Raw genomic sequence first — 15,775 nt, forward strand, 5'->3', positions numbered from 1 at the left:
TCAAAGTATTTTTGCTAATGCTTTTCTGGCAAGTGCATCAGCTCCTTCATTGTCGTGTAATTCCCGGTCTCCTGGAAGACATACCAGTCTAATAATATAATGATTTTTCTGTATGTCGAGTTCTACTCGGCATTCCCCAACTAGCCTAGGGTCCAATTTAGGGTTTATGAGAGCTGCCATGACTACTTGGCTACCTGTGCATATATTAATCCACTTAAGTTCGAAAGGACTATGTTAATTTCTCTTGCAGACTGCAAAATTGTAAAAATCTCTCTCTAAAATACAGAGGTATATTGTCCTAGTGGAACAGAACCGTTTAACTTTGTACTTATCAATTTCCTAGTGTGTATTGTAAGAAAATCTTCCATCTAGTTTTCTACAGTCACCGTCATTTTTTTATGTTCTAAACACTAGATCTCTATTTCTTATTTTTAGTTCATTCTTTCATATTCGAAATTCTTTTTATGTAACATATCCCTGTACATAGTAATAACACCAATACTTTAATGCAGAAAGCAAGTATTTTTCTACATTAGAAAAAACCGTCATAAAGCAATAAAAAAATTGCTTTGCAAGTTTTCTTTCTATTCAGCATTTCATCAGACGTGTATAATGTTCCGTGAAAGATCGATTGCCCAACAGCACACCTGCAGTCCATTCCGCGTTCCAGAATAGTGATGAGATTTATTGCCTTTACGAGAGCAATTTTGCAAAATAGACTAGAAACTAACTCTAGATAAAAATAGCTGGTGTGTGTGATACGAATGTGCCTATACAGTTAAAGGGTCACAAAATTTATTTTCTCAAATGGTTTGTTATATATCACGAATTGAAGCGATTTCCATACGACAGAGCACCAAAAATAAAATTAGATTATTCATTTGTAAATAAGACAATAAAGTTCCAGTTAGAAAACTATCAATATATCTTAGTAAGGTATTAAAAAACAGGAAAACTTATAAGGAATTCATTGAATGTTAAAAAATATACCATACTTAATATTTTCGATAATTGAACAATTATTCAGGGGGAAAATAACAACTGTGATCTTTTAGATGTCAATAATGTAAAAAATCATAAATAAATAAAGTTCCAGTTAGAAAACTATCAATATATCTTAGTAAGGTATTAAAAAACAGGAAAACTTATAAGGAATTCATTGAATGTTAAAAAATATACCATACTTAATATTTTCGATAATTGAACAATTATTCAGGGGGAAAATAACAACTGTGATCTTTTAGATGTCAATAATGTAAAAAATCATAAATAATCAGAATAATTGTCAATTGCTTTATGACAAAATAAACACAGCAGGAAACAACAGACTATACCTGTATGAATGTGTTCACTATTAGCGGACTGCGGAGATAAATAGCGGTCTTAAAGTTTCACTCAAATATAAATATTGTTCATATTCACAAGGAATTTTATCAATACAGTTTGTCGTTTTATCATGTATATTGTAGGGTTTAATTTTTTATACAATGAATCTGTGTTTATTTACTCTCCATTAAAATTTTTCTTTAAAAATAAATACTTTATGAATTGTATTTTTGAACCTAAAAAGATACAATGAAAACACATGAGGATAATAATGTTCAATGCAATCATAAAGCTACAATTAGTCAAAAGTTACCTATCTTCCGATGGTATATGTTTCCAGAAAGGTTTATCAAACAAATAATTTTAATTTTTGTTTTAACGTGGAAAATATTGCGTGAAACAGGACAATTGTGGGCTCATTAACTCGTTTGAACTTATTAGTTTGGACTTATTGATCAGTAAATACTCATCCGTGCTTATTGTTGGTTTTCCGAATTTAATTATCGCCGCAGTTTTTTTAATATAAATATCTTGAACTGATCTAGGCAACAGCCAATTTGTAGTAAATTGGTTGTTGCCAAGACAATGATCAATTACCGTGCGATGGGGTCTTATACATAAATGGTACAATTGACTACATTTAGTAAGGAATAATCATTTAACAATCACAAGTTCTACTTTCGAATCTACTACGATCTAACAGAAATTGTTTTTTTTTTATTATTTCCTGCAATAAAAAGTAAATTGTTTAATCAAAATTTGTCAATATCTGAAGAAGAGTTTATTCTTCTTCTTCATGTTCCGCTCCTATCGGAGATTGGAAATCATCTGGCAATTATAATTTTGTTGGTTACGCGCCTGAATAGTTCAATTGAACTGCATCCAAACCATTCACGGAGATTGCGTAGCCACGAGATTTTACGTCTACCTATGCTTCTTCTGCCTTTGATTTTACCCTGCATTATATTCCTTAGTAGTTCGTATTTTTCACCTCTCATGATGTGCCCCAAGTATTCCAATTTCCTGATTTTTATGGAATTTAAAACTTTGCATTGTTTTCACAGTTGTTCGAGAACTTGTTCGTTTGTTTTGCGATCCATCCATGATATTTTCAAAATACGTCGGTAACACCACATTTCGAATGCTTCTAGGTTTTTAATGTTGGATTTTTTAAGTGTCTAAGCTTTAACCCCATACAAAAAGGTAGAGAAAATATAACATCGAAGCATTCTTATTCGGAGCGATATATTGATATCGCGATTACAAAAAAGTTTTCTCATTCTATTAAAAGTTGAGCGTGCAATTTCAATGCGGCATCTTATTTCCTTTGTCTGATCAGTATCTTCTGTGATCCATGCTGCAAGGTATTTGTACGAAGATATTTGTTCAATTTCTGTATTATCTATAATTCTGTATTATCTATATTCTGTATTATCTATATTCTGTATTATAGTACTAGCTTAACTTTGATGTTTTGTGCTTTTGTAAATATCATGAACTTGGTTTTCTTTAAATTTATTTTTAGTCCATAATCGTTGCAATATATATTTAGTTGTTCAGCAAGGTGTTGCAGTTCTTCTAGTGTTCCTGCCAGAAGGACCGTGTCGTCAGCATATCTTATGTTATTAAGTGGCTCACCATTTATTATAAGGCCCTCACTGACTTCGGCAAGCGCTAATTCTGAGATAAATTCACTGTATAAATTGAATAACAAGGGTGATAAAATACACCCTTGGCGGACCCCACGGCAAATCTGGGTATCCTCGATTAGTTCGTTTTCAACTTTTACTTTTGCTGTTTGGTTCCAATAGAGGTTACATATTATTCTAATGTCTCTACTGTCTATGTTTTTATTTAATAAAATTTCTTTAAGCCGATTAGGTTACACTCTGTCAAATGCCTTCTCAAAATCAATTAAACAGGCATATACTTGATTTATGTCTAATATCTAAGCGTGATTTATATCTAAGCATCTCTGCGAAAGAACACTTACTGCAAACAGTGCATCTCGTGTTCCCAGTCCTTTCCTAAATCCCATTTGTGTATTACTTATGCCTTCATCTAATTTCTTATGTATTCTATTGTGAATTACTTTTAAAAATAATTTCAAGACATGACTCATTAAGGCTATGGTGCGATGTTCATTGCACTCCTTTGCATTGGCTTTTTTGGGTACAAGTATGAATGTTGATTGGGGCCATTCTTTAGGTATTATACCTGTTCTATATATGGTATTGAATAGATCCAAAAGAAGATCAATAGATTCAGTATTCACAATTTTGAGTAATTCGATAGGAACTTCATCAGGCCCGGGAGATTTACCACCTTTAGCTTGTTTCATTGAATATTCAATTTCTTCTCGTATAATGGCAGGCCCAGTATCATCCTTAAATTCTTTTGGTGCTTCTGTTCTCTCTTTGTCTTATATTTTTTCTCAATTTCTTCTAGTTCTTGGCACTGCTCATGTAACATTCTCTCCTTAGCTTCTTTTATTCTCTTTTTAATTAATCGATCAGTTTCATTGTATTTAATTGGATTTTTTGTTTTGAATGATTTTCCTTCATTCATTAATAGTAGTATTTCTTCAGGCATCCAGTCTTTATGTTTTCTTTTCTTTGGTTTTAAGTTTTCATTAGCTGTTTTAATTATTGCTACTTTTATATTTTCCCATTTCTGATCAATGGTATACCAACTCTTATTCAGTTCTTGGGCATTACGTAGATTTTCAGTAAGAGTTTTTACAGTTTGTTCCTTTGTTTGTGGTTCCCTTAATCTCTTAATATCACTTCTACTTTGTGTGGGTTTTTTAACCAGTTTCAATTTGATTCGTAATGTGACTACTATGGGGTTATGGTCTAAACCGATGTCTGCTCCAGGGTAAGTTTTGGCAGACAGTATAGAATTACGAAATCTTTGTCTAATGAGGACAAAGTCAATTTGATTTCGGATTATTCTATTCGTTGTGTCGCCGGGAGATTTCCATGTATACAATCTTCTTTTTGGTAGCTTAAAAGTCTCTTTTGGTCTTAAAAAATTACAAAGTCTTCCGTCTGGCAAAATTGTATCAAACGGTCACCACGTTCATTTCTATTTCCTAGACCATATTCCCCCACATATCCATCCACTCTTCCCTGGCCAACTTTGACATTGAAGTCGCCCATTACTATTGTAGTGTGATGTTTCTTTATTGATTTTAAGACTTGTTCCAAATCATGGTAAAATAGTTCGATATCGTCGTCATCTTTATCTGCCGTAGGAGCATAAACTTGAATAAAATTTACTAAACTTTTTTTTTATACCTTTTTTTATACCTTTTTTTATACCTTTTTTTATACCTTTTTTTTAGAGAGTTTATTGCGTGTTTGTAATTAAGCAGTTCATTAAGAGTAAAGTAATTGTCTTGAAAATGGTTCAAGCGAATGATAATAAATATTGACGTCCATGTAGAGTACCTACTTTTAAAATCCATTTTAAATTAAGAAATATTTTTTTATTTCTAATTGTTCGCAGAAACTATGCAATGGTATTAGCGGAAAAACTATTTTGTCTAGTGTATGTGTGTAAAATAAATATCTTGTTGCTATGTAAATTCAGCCCCTGGGACGAGAGAAATATTTATTTTTCTATATTATAACGCAAGCAACAACCTTTCATTGAATACTTATGTATACATAATTACACATAAGGAAAAATAGAAACTTTTCAGTACGTCCCAAGTTCATATATTTTGCAGGGTGTACGAAAAACTAAGGGAGATAGAAAAAAGAAAGATCAAAAAGAACAGAGTTATAGATCTTTTTTAATAAAAAATTTGAAATAAGTTTATTGTAACGTTTAAAGGATATATGATAGAAGGGTTCAGTTTTGTACAAAAAAAAATTCTTTAGGAGGTCTCTCTATGGAAGTATAGTTACAACGTATCTTTTTTTATATGGGACACACTATATGTTTTGACATTTTTCTTTTATAATTATTTTAATTCTTTTTCACCTGATGTGACATATTATATATCAATTTTTAGTTATTGGACCTATTGTGTAAATAAATTGTTTATTTGACATCATGCTAAAGACACAAAAACAAAACACTCAGAAACACATTCTAACATTTTATAATGCGAATAGTAATCCTTCACGGTTTTTTTAACCAGAAATAAGATCAAACAATTTAAAAAATAGAAATAACAAATTAACTAACAACAAAAATCTACTTAACAACCAAAATTAATTTTAATAAATGTTCAAAATGCCTCCGTTTTGTTGTACTAATTATTAAAATCTTTTTCTTATAGATCTTACACAATTGAGTACATGCATAAGCTTCATTTGTATAAATGCCTTGTAATAATTCTTACTTTGTGTTAAAGGCAGATTTATAAACATTGATTTTCCCCAAATAAAAAAATCAGGAGTTAGTTCTGGTGAACAAGAAGGCAATCTAACAGGACCATAAGTTTCAATTCATCAATTATGAGATTTTTTTATTGAAATAATTTAAAACGCATTTAGCAGTAAAGGCAGATGCTCCATCTTATTGGAATCAAAATGTGTTCCCCTTAGCCAAATATTTCTCATCAAAAATGTCATTTAAGTTCGTTTCTGAGAAATCTATATACCGGTAGCAGTTATTTTATCATCAAATACATGATAAACTAATTTATTGTGTTTGATACAACAACCAATATTTAAACCGGATCTTCGTGTTTTTTGTTTTAGTATTCTGAGATGAGATTTTCATATTAAATTCTTTTGCACTTATGTTAAATCTGTGGACCAGTTTTTGTAGACTATCTTCATCTTGAGCTATCAATATTGCGTCGTCTGCGTAACAGAGTATTTTTATTTCTTTGTTTGCCATTGTGTATCCTCTTTCTTTGTTAACCCTTTTGATGATTTCATCCATGATCAAATTGAAGAGCATGGGGCTCAATGAATCTCCTTGTCTTATTCCGCTGCCTATTTCTATAGGTTTTGTAACACTTTTACCATCTTTTAGGTAACGACAAACGGTGCCGACAGGTCAATTAAAAGTTATAAGTTTGCAGAATAAGTTTTACGACTTCGGATAATGCACGTGTTGTTTGTACCTTATTTTTCTTGGAATATGGCTATTCTGTTTTTCAAAAACCTTTCGCTAGTGTACAGTTGTTCGAAGAGTAAACTTGTGCAATTTTTAAATTTAAAACTATGGCTGAGAGATTTGTTAGATCTGTTCAAATTGTTACTTTGATTAATAGTGGAATGAGTCAAAGAGAAGTGGCCAGAGCTTGGAGTCAGTCGTTGCATGGTCCAAAAAATTTACCAACGATTCGTAGAGACTAAATCTCACGAACGACTACCAGAATCAGGCCCTAGAAAAATCACGAGGGCCAGAAAAGACTATTCTTTACAACGCACTTCTTCGCAAAATCGGTTCTTTACGGATAGATCAATCCAAAACCGTTTTCAAAATGCTCACGGATGGACTTTAAGCACTTCTACCGTGAGAGAAGAAGGTTGAGGGAATTTGGTCTAAGGGCTCGCTGTCCAGCAACAGGACCTTTGTTAACAGCAGCACATCGGCAACGCCGACTACAGTTTGCTAGAGACCATGAGCATTGGACGATAGAAGATTGGAAAAATGTTTTGTTTAGTGATGAGCCCAGGATGATTCTTTATGTCTCAGATGGTCGCATCAAAACATACAGAAGACGTGGGGAACGATATGCTACTTGTGTTCAACGAGTACGTGTTGCTTTTGGAGGAGGTTCGGTAATGTTTTGGGCAGGCCTTTTATTCGAGGGCCGTACTGATCTCGTATTTATTGATAGAGAAGCGTTGAATGCACACCGATACATTACCGAAATTCTAGACGAGCATGTAATGCCTTTTGCTGGGTTTGTCGGCGAAAAATTTATTTTTATGCAAGACAACGCGCGGCCACACGTAGCCAGGATGGTAACGCAATATCTGGAAACTGTCGGTGTGCCAAAAATGAACTGGCCGGCTCAAAGTCCAGATTTGAACCCGATTGAACATGTTTGGAACCAACTGAAACGAAGGGTAAGAAACAGAATACCTGCTCCAATAAATCGTGAGCAGCTCTGGTTGGCGCCCATGGAAGAATGGGAAGCTTTTCCTCAAAACGACATCCAGAATTTAATCAATTCAATGCCAAATCCAATGAGGAGTGTAATTTACAATAGAGGTGGTAATACACAGTATTAATAAGCACAACTTAATTGTAATTTTATAAAGAAAACAGAAAAAATGTACAATGTAATTTTTTTTTTTTTAATAAAAACATTTGTTTTGGAAGAGGTTATTTTTTGACATTTGTTATTTAAAAAATGATTGCATACTGCTTTAGAACATATTCTTAAACATTACACAAACATCTAATGATAATCACTTTGTGGTATGATTCGAAAAATTAAAAAAAAATGGCAAAAATTTTAGGTGGCCTCTTTTTCGTGACGCTCAGTATATATCCATTAAAAGTTTTTAAAATTTTTCTATAACCCTGTCGTTTTCGACATTTTTCAATAATCTCTCTGTATCTCGCTAATGTAGGGAGTTATTAACGATTTTATTGAGCAATCGTTACTTTAACAAACACAAAAGTCGACATTTTTACTCCTTTTTTTTCAATCTCTTTAACATACGAATTTGGGACATATATATTTAATACTTCTTTAAAATAAAAATCAAAGATTCGTCCCTGTAGACACAAAACAGGCTTTAAATTTTAGGCAGGTAGTAAATTTAATACTTCACAGCATAACGATAACCTTATTAAATCGATCGATTTTATTTTTAGGCAAGGTCTGGCACCCCTTTCAATTACAAATCCTTTTCAAGCGAGTCTGATGGCATCCCTTATGAATTCGATCAGCCCTCAGATTCAATAGGAAGATACTCCAATCAACCCATACCTCTTAATCTGCTTCCGTTATCGCCGAATTTTGTGCCGAATTATGATTCCAAATCTGTTGATTCCTACGGAGAGTTGCTCGCTCCCTATGCAAAGGGATACGAGCACTTCGTCGACGAGAAGTAAGTAACAGTCTTTAGGTTTATGTAAGTATACTTACAGTTCTAAGAGGTTTAATATTGATCAGATAAACTAAAAGAAAAGTTTCCACATATAATGGTCTAAATAATCCTTATATTTTTCTTAGACGGAGTAAAAGATGATAAAATAAAAATAGATTTTAGAAAAAATAATTTATATCTGGCCTTATAAAGTGTATCCAAAAATGTATTCCAGATTTGAATTTGCTGCTATTTGGGCAGTAAAGCGTTGGCAACAAGAAAGACAAAAACAGTTTAACAGATGACATTTTAGGGTTAGTATGGATTGACCTTTGCACGAGAGAACAACGCGTTTTTATTGTTGAACAATATTTTAAAAATAATGAAAATTTGGCAGCCACAGTTCGAATATTTCGTACAAATAATGGTCGGAATATTGATTCTGAGCTGTGAATAAAGTAACTTAAAAATTCAGAGAGATAGGACCAATTGCTGATGCTAAACACGCTGGTCGTCCTAAATAAGTGGCTTAAATTTTAATATCGAAGCAGTACGTGAGAGTGTTGGTGAAAGTCCAGTAATATAAATTCGGCATCATCACTCGACATCATTAGCCGGTGTTTGGCTAATGACCATGCACAGCGAAGAGAATTCATTGAATTGATTTTTGAACATCAACAAGTGGATGCTGATTTTTTGAGCAAAATCATACTAAGCTGTGAAGCACATTTTTACCTTGATGGCTTTACTAATCGTCAAAATTAAAGCATTTAAGGTTCTGAGAACACACATGTGACTCTCAAAAGATTTCTCTCATTAGATTTCTTTTATGGGGTTATTGGGCAACCCAGAAGCTCTATTCGCTATGCAAGTGCTTATTTAGAGGTACAAGGATGTCAACTGTGATGTATATATTTGTTTTATTGACTACAAAAAGGCATTTGATGGAGAAAAACATGACAAGCTCATATTTATCTTGAAAGAAGCTGGTTTGGATGATAGAGACTTGAGAATCATATATAATTTATATTACAACCAAACTGCCAACATTAAAGTGAATGGCCAGTGGACAGAGACAATCTCCATAGATAGAGGAGTGAGACAAGGATGCATTCTGTCTCCAGTGCTATTTAACATGTAGTCGGAGCGTATCTTCAAGCAAACACTGGGACAACTACAGGAATGCGTCCTGGTTAACGGAGTGTGTTTAAACAGAATTTGATATGCTGATGGCGCAGTAGTTTTTGCAGATACCCTAGATGGTTTACGAGCAATAATGTCGCGCATATCAGATATAAGTCGAGAATATTGGCTGGATCTCAATACGAAAAAAACAAAGTACATGTAGTTAGTAAACGCGAAATATTAAATATACATCTTTTAGTAAACTAACAGCCAATTGACAGGGTAAACAGCTACACATATCTTGATACTATCATAAACAGTCAATGGGACCACTCAACTGAAATAAAACAACGCATAGGGAAAGCAAGATCAGCGTTTGTAAAGATGAAGTCTCTTTTTAGAAGTCACGATTTACCACTTATTACCAAAATCTGTATCATCAGATGCTATGTATTTTCTACATTATTATACGGAGAAAAGGCATGTACGCTGTCTAAAGCTCTTTAGGAAATGTCGAGGCCTTCGAGATGTGTTCTTACAGGCGCATCTTACGAATTTCATGAGTGGATCGTGTGACTAATATTGAGGTCCTACGTAGAATGGGCAAGGAATGCGAGATCACTAGAACAATCAAAGTAGGCAAATTAGAATATATTGGCCATGTTATGAGAAAAAACATAGATATGGCTTATTGCAACTAATTGTTCAGTGCAAGGTATTTGGAAAGAGAGGACCAGGAAGAAGAAGAATATCTTGGGTTTAAAACCTAAGAAAGTGGTTCAATTCGTCTACAACCGGACTATTCCGCATAGCTGCAAGTAAAGTTCGGATAGCTATGCTAATCGCTAAATAAAGAAAAGGGGTTATTGGAAGTCAGAAGTCTATGCCAATAATCCTACAACCTCCCATGTATTGAATGACGAAATAAAACGCTGCAACACGATATTCAGCTACACTTATGTAAAATGGTCATGGAAAATTTCAACAAAAGAATGCGAATATGCCAGGAAAACCGTGGAGGCCATTAACCTGATGTGGTATTTCATAGATAACCATATCCTATGAACTTTATGATTTAATAAAAAAATTACAATCTAAAGAAAAAAACAGTGTTTTCGCTAATAATTGCACAATTCTAAAAGCCAATAAGGACAAAAAATGGTCAAGATATCGCTTATATGAAAATTATTATATAGATAATTGATATTAATTAGACCAAAAAAAATATTTTGACTAATATAATTAGATAAACTAAAACGTTAATAAAATTTTTGTTTTATCGACTTACATTCTAGAATTTCCATAAAAGAAGCAGACATTCACAGATTTCGATTTTTATTACACATAATATTTCTAAGATCTAGGTCATAAAGAGCAAAAGAAAAAAATAATATCTTCCACCAGCAAAACATGCAACATATACTGAATCTCTCTTTATCTAAACGGGACGTCCAGCAATAAACACAGAAACCAGCAAAAAAGTATTAATTCAATAATCTTTAAAAACCTTCACATTGTTGTCCAATTGAGAAAAGCATATAATTTCGAACATATCCATGAAATAAAAACAGGAAATATATATGGGTATCATATATATTATAAATATCTCTTTATTACCTTTCTTTACTATATCTAAACAATATTTAACATACAAAACAAACTTTATCAGCACAATACTTTGTATTAATATCTTTAACACAAGTTGCTTTCTGTAATTTTTCAATAAAATATAATTTTTAAAGATTTTTCTTTACAAACTTTTAACAAACGTTTTAACTTGGTTGAACATGTTTCAACAATTTTCGTGGAAATCTCTAGGCGCTAAAGTAATGTTTAATTTTTACACAGGCGGAAACTTCGGAAAATCTATAAATTATCTCTCATAACCGAGTTCTCACAATATTCCAACATAGCAGTTCTTTCCTTTGACAAGACTAATATAGAAGTACTTTATACCCTTCTATAAACTTTGCAAACTTGGAAACTTACTATAACTTATTTATTATGAAGTAAACTGTATTATACCGCAGGACATACGAACCATGTTTAAAGGGTTTTCATTCAGCTGATTATTACATTTATTGTTTCAAAACGTGGTTGTAAATGGAAAATATATAATAATTATGTAATATCAGGTAAGGTGGATAATAAATTAAGTGATTTTTATTTTTCTGCTAATATTCAAAGTGTCCACCATTTACTTCAATACACTTTATACCCGGTTAGGCAAAGACACCTTAATATCAAATAAACCTAATATTTGCAAATTTAGCCGTAATTATTTAACTTTTTGTTTTTCTTTTTTCTTTTTCAAGTAGGTTTGTGTGATTGTCAATGCATTTATGAATTTTAACGTTTATTTTTTTAAGTAATATTTATCAAATAATGCCTAGGCATAATGAATTTTCTATCAATGAGATGCGCGATTTGATTTGTGTTTTTGCTCAATCAAATTACAGTGGAATCGCTGCGGCTCGAAGATATTCACAATTATACCCAAAATCGAAGGCAGCCTAACTACAAACGTTTTCGAAATCTTTACAACCGTCTAGGTGAAACAGGGTCTTTACGTCCTAAAAATCAACACTTCTTCTTCGTCTTTCTCTTTATAAGCAACTATATTTGTTCATTGGCGGATTAATACCTCTATGAAAGGTTGTCACTCCGTCTTTTGCGCGGTCGTTCGATATTTCTTCTGCCGATTGGTGACTTATCTCTTGCTATTTAGACGACACGGGTCTCCTCCATTCTGCTTATGCGGTTATTCCATTTTTTTCTATATTGTGTCCATTCATTTATACACTGTTCTATTCACTATTTACTTCCAATGTCTTCACTTCTCTCTAGATCTCTCAGCGTATTTCCTGTAATTCATCTCAGTACTCTTATCTCTGAACAACCATATCTAGGCTTAAATTTGGACATGCTTGTTTTCCTGCTCATCTTGCAAGGATTCATGTGATCGAGAGTAAAAACTGTGTGGAATGTGGAGTAGAAGGTGACCTAGATCATGTAATTTTTGGTTGTGCCAAATATAATTTGGAATCCACCTTATTATACAATAATATAGTTCATATTACCGGTAAATCTCCGTTTAACGTTTTATCTGCCCTAGCGACTCAAAATAGATTAATTTACGATTGCATAATCGATTTTTTGACCAAATGTAATATTTTTCTTTAGTTAAAAAAAAATTGTTTTTACTTTTTACCTTTGTTTTCTCTCCTTTATATGTTTATTCCTATTTACCGTGGCCTAGTTCTCCTGTGTATGTTATATATTATAATGTCCTGACGGGCCCCTGGACGTGAAGCGAGTGACCCATGTTAATTGTATGTGTTTATGGATATATATGTGTATGTATATATATCTTTTCTCTTCTTTTTGTTAAATGTTGTACTGATTTCCCAACTTTAAATTTATCTATTTTAGTCTATTCGATTACAAATTACTCAAAAACTTTTTACTGAGCCTAATGAGATTAAAAGATCATGTAACTGGCTGTATGGCAAACTGCCAAAGCCATATAAAAAAAAATTCATAAATTCTTGACTTTATCTCAGTGTTAATGTGTCTGTTTTGACATATAGTGTTATTAAGGCATCATGTCAGTCTATTTGCTTTTTGTACTTGATCTATCACTTCCTTGTCTAGATCTCCATAGCTAGACAGTGTAATTCCTAGATATTTTATTTCCATTACTTGTTCAATACTGATGTCATCATTTTCTATTTTACATCTGGTTGGTTCTTTGCTTACTACTATTGTTTTAGTTTTATGTGATGAGATTGTCATATTAAATTCTTTTGCTTTTATGTTAAATCTGTGGACCAGTATTTGCAGACTAGCTTCACCTTAGGCTATCAATATTGCGTCATCTGCGTAACAGAGTATTTTTATTTCTTTGTTTCCCATTCTGTATCCTCTTCCTTTGTTAACGCTTTTGAATATTTCATCCATGATGAAATTGAAGAGCATGGGGATCAATAAATCCCCTTGTCTTATTCCGCTGCCTATTTCTATACGCTCTCTGATAGAGCTTTTTTAGGTAGTCAATCCACGTATCCTTTTCTATGTGTTTTGGTTCTATTAGTTTCTTTACCTCCGTTCTTTGACCTCCTATGAAGCGCCATAAAAGTCAACACGAAGCTGTCGAAACTATAACTGTCGATGAAGAAGATGAAATTTTAATTCGTGTTGCATAGAAGTATCAATTAATATCAGTACTCGCCAATTAAGTCTGGCTACAGGGATAGGCCAATCGTCTGTTTTTAGAATATTGATGAGGGAAAAACTGCATCCATATCATTACACTACTGTTCAAAATGTACTACTTCAAAATTTACCTGCGCGTCTACAATTTGCTTAATTTTTACAAGAAAAACAAAATATTAACTATTAAATATAATTATTTTTACTGATAAGGTAACATTTACCGGACGAGAAATATTTAATTGGAAAAATAATCATTAGTGGGATTCTGAAAATCCTCTTAAAAATGTTCATGCTAAGAGAGAAACCCATTTTCAGCACGACTTTAAGGTTAGCATTGGGTGCGGTGTATTTTTTGTTTTAATTTATTTATGTAATTAGAATATTTCGGGCATATTACACGTGGAGAGAAATACACCTTGCTCCAACTGATTATGCAGGGAAAGATCCAAGGAAAGAGAAGCATAGGGAGGCGTAGAATGTCATGGCTGCGCAACCTGAGAGAGTGGTACGGATGTACATCAAATGAACTTTTCAGAGCAGCCGTCTCAAAAGTCCGAATAGCTATGATGATTGCCGACCTCCGCCGCGGAGATGGCACTTGAAGAAGAAGACTATAGGATATAACTCTCGCCTTAAGACCTAACGTGTGATTTTTGTACGGCGCGACGGTGCACTGCCACATTATTCATTAGAAGTTCGTCAATACTTAAATCAACAGTTTTTGCTTCGAAGAAGTGGTCGTAGAAGTGAGTTAGCTTGGCCACCAAGAATTCCTGATTTCAATCCTTTTAATTTTTTAATTTTGTGGCAAACGAAGGCAAAAGTTTACAAAAAAAAATACTTTATTTTTAGAATTGCAACAGAAAATAGAAAAAGCCGCAAATGTGAATAAAAATAATAGATAAGAGTTATTTGATATTAAAAGATCTTTAAGCAACCGAATCGTAAAGTGTATTGAAGTCATGTGGATATTTTGAATATTTACTTTAACGTTTTTGGTTTTTTTTACCTTAATTAAAAAAACGTAAAACTGTTAATTTTGAAATAGAAATTGTGAAAACAAAATTAGAGAAACATGGTAAAGTAGGGGTATCAGAAAAGATGTGAACCACTGCAGTGTATTTCAAAGTTTATTTACAAACATTCCTATACATAAAACTCTAAAAACTCTAAACATTCTAAAAACTAAATACAGTATCCTACAAGACCACTTTCTTTCTTATAAAGTCTTATAAAATCTCTCATTAAACATTGTATGTCTAACACTTATTTCATCTTCCCAAATCAATTCTACAGACAAATAAATGGTGCCACAATGGCCGCGCAATAGCTCCAGTAATTGCCAATATCTTTATGGAAGACTTCAAAACCCAAGCACTATCCACATCAATGCTTAAACCCACATATTGGCTACGATATGTTGATGATACATTCGTCATTTGGAATTATGGCAGAGATGCTTTGGTGTCTTTTCAAACCCATCTAAATGGTATACATCCTAGTATCCAGTTTACGATGGAGGTGGAAACTGAATCATCCCTACCGTTTCGCAAGTTTATCATAAAGAAAAATCATTCCCAAGGTTTTCATCACCCTGTTTATCGGAAACTCGAACATACCAATCGTTATTTGCATGCCTACTCACGTATTTCTTATGTCTTCATCGATGTTATCAAGGTACCTTGTTCTGGGTCTTCTTCTCTGTTCTCTTCTTCTCTTCACAAATTAATTCAGTCATTAATACCCATGACTTCAGATCAATAAGCCTTTGTGATAATGCAAGTAGACCCGCTGAGCTCTCTAGTCTAAAACAGGCCCTCATCCAAAACGGTTACCGCAAAAATAACATTGATAATAGGAGCATCCACAGACATAAATCTCCCACTCAATCTCAACGCAAAGACTCAGACTCTCATTATACGAAAGCTTTTCTTCCTTATGTCAAAGGTGTCATCGACAAAATCAACAAAATTCTTAAATCAACAGGAATTAAGACAATATTTACCCCCCAACAAAAACTTTCATATCTTTTGTGTGCAGACTGCCCCCGATCTTATATAGGTCAAACAGATCGTAGAAGCCAAAATAAGATTTAT

General features: G+C 33.0%; 2 protein-coding genes across 2 annotated transcripts in view; one reads left to right on the forward strand and one right to left on the reverse strand.

Annotated features, from left to right (window-relative positions):
• Positions 1-15,775, reverse strand: part of LOC140436192 (uncharacterized) — an 821,182-nt gene that overhangs the window by 750,530 nt on the left and 54,877 nt on the right.
• LOC140436191 (uncharacterized) overlaps positions 1-15,775 on the forward strand; it is a 64,285-nt gene that overhangs the window by 24,288 nt on the left and 24,222 nt on the right. Inside the window, exon 3 of the mRNA XM_072524889.1 lies at positions 8,125-8,360. Within this exon, the coding sequence (XP_072380990.1) occupies positions 8,125-8,360 (236 nt within the window). The remainder of the gene's footprint in view (positions 1-8,124; positions 8,361-15,775) is intronic.

Source organism: Diabrotica undecimpunctata, chromosome 3 (genome assembly GCF_040954645.1).
Source record: "Diabrotica undecimpunctata isolate CICGRU chromosome 3, icDiaUnde3, whole genome shotgun sequence".
Classification (NCBI taxonomy): Eukaryota; Metazoa; Arthropoda; class Insecta; order Coleoptera; family Chrysomelidae; genus Diabrotica; species Diabrotica undecimpunctata.